We start from the raw sequence: 7,875 nt of genomic DNA on the forward strand, positions 1-7,875 counted from the left end.
ATGCGTAAGGTGAGAAACAGGCACGGAATGTGGTCATATGGAAAGATGTTCCTCAGCAAAGCATTGATTACGGAGAGCTTTTCAACCCCCGCCTTGTCTGTTCTTCTCTGTTGTTTTTACTACAAAACCATTTCTTCGGATATTTACGGTAGGCTACGTAGGCGCGCATGCACGCACCCGGCATCACATCTCAGTCTCCGCCTCCTAGCCATGGTCGTACATGAGTAACCATAACGTTGTGCTGGTTTGCAATGGTTATAATAATAGTTAGCTGTCGCTATTCATCGACATGGGGACTAAATGTGAATGTGTAAAAGACCACTCCAGTCTCTCCTGTGCCGTGGACAAATCGACGTGCAAATCGGTAATGTATGCGACGTGGATAACATCAAAGGCAAGCAATCCCCATTGCAACGAACAGCTGCAGCCAGCTAAGCTAGCTGTTATTATTTTCTGATGCGCCACACTGCAACGTTTCTATTTCATGTAAGAGAGACCGATAACAACAGCTAACCACTGTTGTTACATCAACCAGAATACACGTTTTTGGAATGTATTTCTCGAAAAAATGCTCAATTTTCAAGGTAGTCCTCAGCGCACTGATCATTGTAGCGCTGCTCCAGCTGATCTATCTGTCATTCCTGTCGAGATTTCACGGCAAGCAGCAGCGCTACAAATACTCCGAGTTGTTTGGGGGAGGTGGCAGCAGGAGAAATGCCCACCAGAACGAGAAGAACACTAAAAAGGAGCACCTCCGCTACTCCCTCTCCACGGGCGGCATATTCGACGCCAGCGGGCAGTATCGCGTGTACAAAAACTTGATGAAAAGCGACGTGTCGACCAATCAAAAGCCTGGGTCGAACACGCTCGCCCTCGCGACGCACACCACCATCAATAACCTCCACCACCTGGACTCGCTGTTGGAGCGCTGGAAGAACCCGCTATCAATTGCCATATTCGCGCACGGACAAGACGTGAAGTTCGCAACAGCACTAGTCTACGCCCTCAGCATCTTCTGCCCTCACATCCAAGCCCTGGTGGACTTCCACCTCGTCTGTCCGTCAGAGGAGACCGCCAGCTTCCCAGAACAGGACCGAGAGCACTTCTCGGGCCTGGAGGACTGCGCTGGGGTGTTTGCCAAGCTTGGCTCCCACAGGGACAAGTATAAGAACTATGCCATCGGCAGCAACATCTCCTACCCTAACAACCTGCTCCGCAACGTGGCGCGCAGTGGCACTGATGCCGCCTTCCTGCTGGTCATCGACGTGGACATGGTGCCCAGCGCCGATCTGCACCAGGAGTTTGTGGACATGCTGGCACGGAGACGGATAGCGCTGGGTGGTGGTGGTGGTGGCAGCGGGGGCTCGGACGAGGTGTTTGTGCTGCCCGCCTTCGAGATCCGGCACACGCGCAAGCTGCCCGCCACCAAGCCAGAGCTGGTGCAACTCTACCAGGTGGGTGATGAATGGAATCGAAAATAGAATTTCTTAATTGAAAGTTTACCATGTTCGCCATTGTGACTATTGCACAGCACAGTACAGGGCACACAATCAGCATTGCATCCCATCACATTTCAGTCCTGCATTTTACCCCTGACCAGCAAAATGCATAGAAATGTTGAGTTTAATATGATTGGTTTAACACACTCGATGCCTTTGCCAGGTGGGTGAGGTGCGTCCCTTCTACGAGGAGCTGTGCCCGCGCTGCCAGATGCCCACCAACTACTCGCGCTGGGTGAACCAGCACGCGCCACAGGGCCAGCTGGACGTGGCGTACACGCTGAGCTGGGCCGACCCCTGGGAGCCCTTCTACATCGGCCACCGCTCCGTGCCGCTCTACGACGAGAACTTCCGGCAGTACGGATTCAACCGCATCAGCCAGGTCAGGAGCAGGAGTCGTTCAGTGCTGGCATGCTGACGAAACACACACACACACACACACACACACACACACACACACACACACACACACACACACACACACACAAAGAGAGGGCCTCAAGATCAAGTACCCCATAGACACAAACAATACACTCTCAGAAACACACACGAATATGCACCGTAAAAGGGTTCAAACCGTACTGTATAGCGCACCATAATAAAGGAAAGGTTTAGCGTGTAGTGCCACACTTCTTGCTCGTACACCTATTGTAAAGAAAGGCTGGTCATGCATGTTTTGGAAAGCGTTCTCCTCTTCTCTCTCTCTTCTCTCTCTGTCTCTCTCTTTCTGCATCTGTCTGTTTCTCTCTATTGTCACACTCACATCTGGATTCCTCCTGTCTTTCTTCGCCTAGGGCGCCAAATGTCTTGGGGGCGCCAAGTCCCACAGAATTAAAACATTAAGCGAAATAAAGCATTGTATGTATATTGACAATTATTATTAATTATTATATGGTTGTGACGTCATCTGTCGAATGCTCCATTCATTTTAACGGGGCTCCCCAACGTTCGGACGTCTGTTATTTTTCGATAACGGACGGGTTGGTCTATAACAGACCGCTGTCAATGGCAACAAGACTTTTCACTGCTAAAGCGACTTTTCAACAAGACTCTAATCAGCTGCTGTGATAGACAGCACCCGTTGTCCTGGCTACCGCTGTCAAAGGCAACAAGACGTTCACTGCTAAAGCCACTGGCTTGTATACAAGTCAGTGGCTAAAGCGAATGTTTCATATCACTCCGCAGGTGGTCGGTCTTTTGTCACTCTAATCAGCTGCTGTGATAGACAACACCTGTTGTCCTGGCTAGCCTACCTAGCTGTTGCCTAGCGGTGTTCCACAACGGCACTATTTTGTTTTGAGCAGCAACAATCTTAACATTAAATAGGTCTAAAGCAATGTCCCCGCATGTGTGAATCATTTAAGTATATCCATATAATAAGCGGGTTAACTTTCGGCGAGTCGGTCGCTTTGTGGAATAGCAGCACTTCAGAGAGAACAAGACCCCTCCGCTCCGCGTCGGGGTCTAAAGATTCTCTCTGTCGTGCTGCTATTCCACGGTAGCGACCTTCTCGCCGAACGTTAACCCTTACTTAATAGGTAGTAGATCAACTGTGGTCGATCAGATGTATGACACCATGTTTACACATGCCAATTTCTAATTCCACCAAAAGCAAGGAGGGGTGCTAGCCTAGGGCACCAAATTGACTAGAACCAGCCCTGCATCTCCTCCCCTGTTATTTCCTCATCTCCCCTCCCCTCCCCGATCCTCTCCTCTCCTGAACTCTCATCGTCTGTTCTCCTCTGCTCCACTTCACTGTGTCCTGGTTTTGTCTTGTCATCTTTGGTGTCTCTCCTCCTCTCCTCCACCTCTCCTTTCCTTCACCACCACATTGTGTGTCCTCTTTTCCCTCCTCCTCCTCCTCCTTCATTGCTGTGCTCTTCTTATTTCTCCTGTCCCGTTCCCCAGGCGTGTGAGCTCCACATAGCGGGCTACCGGTTCTCGGTGCTGAGTTCGGCGTTTGTGGTGCACCTCGGCTTCAAGGTGCAGGGAGAGTTCCACAGCCGCAAGGACGAGGAGAACCGACGGAACCGAGTGCTGTTCCGCAGTTTTAAAGAGGGCCTCAAGACCAAGTACCCCAACTCACCCAGACGCTGCTGACGAAGCACACACACACACACATACACACACACACAGAAACACACACAGAAACACACATAGAGGGCCTCAAGACCAATTACTCCAACTCACCCAGACGCTGCTGACGAAAACACACACACACACACACACACACACACACACACACACACACACACACACACACACACACACACACACACACACACACACACATAGATGGCCACACACACACACACAAGATGGGCCTCAAGACTAAGTACCCCAACGCTGTTGACCATAGACAAACACACACACACAGAAGTACCACAAACTCACCCAGACGCTCATGACACATGCGCGCACCAAGACCGCCCAATAAAGACAGACTGACAAGGCAGAAATATGAGGATTCACGTCAGTCCCAGATAACATATAACCCTGATGCTTAGACCATGGAGTGCTTTCATGTGTATGCATACCCCTTGTAGCCACACACACACTCACTATACTGTGAAGGCTTTTTACTGGCCAGTCTGCAGTCAAATTGAGAGAAACCTTGAAGACCACTGAAAGTGTTACTCTTAACAAAATGCCACTGAGTCTGAGAAGGACACTCGGCCTCATTTTCTTACTGAGGGGACTTAAGCAGAAAAGGTGGATATTTTTTGTAAATAATCACAGAAATACAAATCCTGATTTCATTATTGTAGCCTGCCATCAAAATAACAGTATTTTACGCTTGGTAATTTCAAGAGTCTGCAGCGCTAAGAACAATGGGCCGTTCTTCTCATTTCTTAAAAAGAGATCGTCTTAAGCCCTATTCCGACGGGACTTGTTTAATGTATGGACGTGGGGAAATGTGATTTTTATCTGGATTGAAATATTTATCTGGATTGAAATATCTCGGTAAACGAACAGAAAGTAGGAGGGGTTACTCATCACGCACCTGTGACTGCACTTGTCGTCATGTGCGTGCCAACTCCACAATATTTTTATTGATTTTTGAGCACATTATTGTGCATCCATGGAGGTATTTGGTCCCGCGGAACAATTCTAATAATTGCCTGTTGGTTAACTAACCCATGGAAATCCATTCTAATGCGTCTGCATGCTTGTCCTTTCATTTGGAGAGTGGGTTTGACCATGCTGTCTGATTTTGACAGCGAACACAGCTTGGAACAACTCCCTAAAACAAAACTAACGGTTTACTGCAAGGCTGCAATGTTTGCAAGCCGGGAGAGATTGGATATATTGTATGTTTCGTGCACTTAACCAGACATCTTTACATAAGGGTCTCATTCGGACGGGATTAGTATTACCTGGGGTAATTCCTCTGGACCGTTTTACAGGAGGTAAAACTCGCAGTGAAGTTTACCCGACATACTCCTCTATCTTCACTGACATGGCGCGTTCGGACAGGACTACATTTCCCGGTTATTTTTACTTTACCCCAGGTCCCCACATTAAACTAGTCCTGTCGGAATAGGGCTTTAGAATGTTGAAGGATTAGAACCTCAATAGCCAGTGAGAAAACACCTTAGCCATTTTGTAAAAAAAAAAAAAAAAAGCCTCTGAAATGTAGCAGTATTAAAGAAAGGCAATAATGCCCCCATCAGACCAACATAAAAGTTGTCTGTCAAGAGACCACAAGAAAGGTCTGTCTGCCATTTTACTTTTCGATACAATACAAAAAAAGGTTCATTGTGGACAATAAACTCGTCCTTGCAAAAAGTAACACACAAATGCTCCCTTTGACCCTTCATCTTGGAGATTATGGGCAATGAACACGTGGACAGTAGGGTAACGCAGCTGTATGTTTGTGACTTGAAACACTATTTATGACTGGATGCAGTATATTTATATTTTTATTTATTGAACATGGATGGTATCACCCTTGCAAAGGCAGAACATAGATTACATTGCTACTTGCACTGTCTGCTAAGGCATTGAAGGAACCTTGAAAGAAAAGCTTTCCTGTAGGAAGACGTTGGTGTCTCTCCTTCAACTCCTTCCATTCAATTTAATCCATGAGACAGAACAGCATTTCGATCACATGGTCTTTTTTGAGATTTTTGAGAAAGAAAATCCCACACCCCAGCCACATTTCACAGGGGTTTATGCCAGGGGTGGGGAACCTATGTCTGGTGTGCCATTAACGGCCCTTGAGGCAGTCTTATCTGGCCCCCGATATAAGTTTATGTAATGCAGCTTCACATGAAATATGACCTGTTTTGTAAAGTAATCTTAGAAATTACATTTGCAATACAATTAAGTTGTATTTTCAGGGGACCTAGTGAAGGTGGGGTGTGTTGTAAAGGTGGCTGCCTTCAATGTAGGCCTATGTGCAGGGGGAAATTATGGTTTGTGCTCATAGTATGGCCCTTGGAAGACTTAAACAGCTCTTGGAGGAATTTGATGTGGCCCCTCGACTGAAAGAGGTTCCCCACACTTGTTGTATGCAAACATACGGGCTGCACGCACAGCTGAGGGTGCCTCTGCAGCCTCAGATTGTTTGGACGCGGCATGCTGTCACTCAAAAGATGCGCTGATGTGATTGGCTGCCTAGCACATTGCTCCTCCTCACAGCATGAATGTTTGTAAACGAGAAACCCATGTACGGTCCTCAGTAGCGTTTTTGAATCCCTGGGCGACCCCTTGTCCTATTGGAGCCCATGATGGCAGGTTCTTGCTGTGCCTCATGAAAGCTAACACTACTGCAGTGTCATCGGCGTCAATGTATGAAGAGTTTTGTTGCAAAATGACTTGAATGCTATTTTTTGACGTGCATTTTATTATTAAAAATGACTGTTTACATGTCATTACATCCATGTGTGAATTCTTGCCATTCACTTATTTTGGCAACACGTGTCTTAAACCTATATAAAATGCAATGCCCAATACAAAAATGTCAATTTCCCAAAATGTTCCAAAATGTATGTCATTTTGCAATGAAGCTCTTCGTATTTTTTGCAGTTTATGTGGGGTTTTAGTCTTTACTGAGAGAGAGAGAGAGAGAGAGAGAGAGAGAGAGAGAGAGAGAGAGAGAGAGAGAGAGGTAACTTGGGAGAGATACATCTGGAGGGAAGGATCTGGAAATGACCTTGGGCTGGAATCGAACCTGGTTCCCTAGATTCATGGTACTGCGCCTTAACTCATTGCGTCATGGCTCCCCACACAGTACATGTAATATTGGCCATTATTAATAATATGCAGTATGGGGGGCTGGACATTAACCTCTAGAACTGACCAGGACTTGCTTTATCTTTAAAAAAATACTTTTTAAATTTAAATGTCCAATGCCTACAAATATAATCCCAAACGGAGGAATTTGTACTGAATTTCCTTTTTTGTTGGGTGCACTGACTATTTTGGACTCAGAGTGGTGTTTTTCTTTTATTCTCTGTCTTTAAATATCACGACTAAACAAGAACATAACCCATGGGAAATGGGTTGGCTATTCTTGTGCATGTATGAGACTTGCAATTACGTTTTCTTGGTTTGCAGTATTTAAAAGGAGGAAACCTGCCCTCCTTATGATATTGTATTATGGGTAATAATGACTTAACTGCTGTTAACACTAGATCACATATTTTCTTTGTGTCATGGTTTTGCTATTTATTGAGTTGATTACCATGCTCTGTGTACTATGAAACAAAACTGACTGAAACTGCACACTTTGTATAAGGTCAATGTCTTCTACCACAGCATTGTTTGGAGGATTCATTTTTCTTGCATTGAAAGCATTTCAACTCTCTCAAGACTGCAATTTACAGGTGGCATATCTTCAACCATGGCTTTGTGCTGAAACCCAGAGACTGATATTTTGATGTAAATTGTGTTTTCAGCCATGGTGTCCTACCTTAAGTTGCCATGTTTTACCACTTGAGAAAACTCCATTACTACATTTCTGTGTTTCTCACAGTAACACTACTAGTGCTGGAGTGTGTGGAGTGCTACAGATACAAGAGAGATGATCTCACTTTCTCGCTGAATGATATGTGTTGTTGATTTTATTTCTATTTGAAGAGGTGGAGTACATGATCTGCCGTAGTTAGTTGGTTGATTAAATTTTTGCCTTGGTTTCATTTCTCATTAAAAGGTACCATTTGACTTGATGTCAGTTGTGATTATTCTGTCCGTATCACACACACACACACCCGTCCACCTTGAAGAAAGTAAACCACCCATCTGCACATTTCCAAAAGGTTCCTGCAGAGGGCAGTAGATCTGCACCTCATGCAAATATAGACGCATCTCAGTTCAAAGTTAAACTTTTAACTGTTCAGTACTAGTAATAGTAAGTAGCATGTTTTTAAGT

General features: G+C 45.7%; 1 protein-coding gene across 1 annotated transcript; it reads left to right on the forward strand.

Moving 5' to 3' along the window:
* Positions 1–214: 214 nt before the first annotated feature.
* Positions 215–7,672, forward strand: b4gat1 (beta-1,4-glucuronyltransferase 1). The gene is made up of 3 exons (XM_063186436.1): positions 215–1,454; positions 1,663–1,881; positions 3,408–7,672. Exons 1-3 carry the CDS (start codon positions 552–554, stop codon positions 3,597–3,599), a joined length of 1,314 nt encoding a protein of 437 aa, XP_063042506.1. The 5' UTR covers positions 215–551; the 3' UTR covers positions 3,600–7,672.
* Positions 7,673–7,875: the final 203 nt, after the last annotated feature.

This window comes from Engraulis encrasicolus, chromosome 21 (assembly GCF_034702125.1).
Source record: "Engraulis encrasicolus isolate BLACKSEA-1 chromosome 21, IST_EnEncr_1.0, whole genome shotgun sequence".
Lineage (NCBI taxonomy): Eukaryota > Metazoa > Chordata > Actinopteri > Clupeiformes > Engraulidae > Engraulis > Engraulis encrasicolus.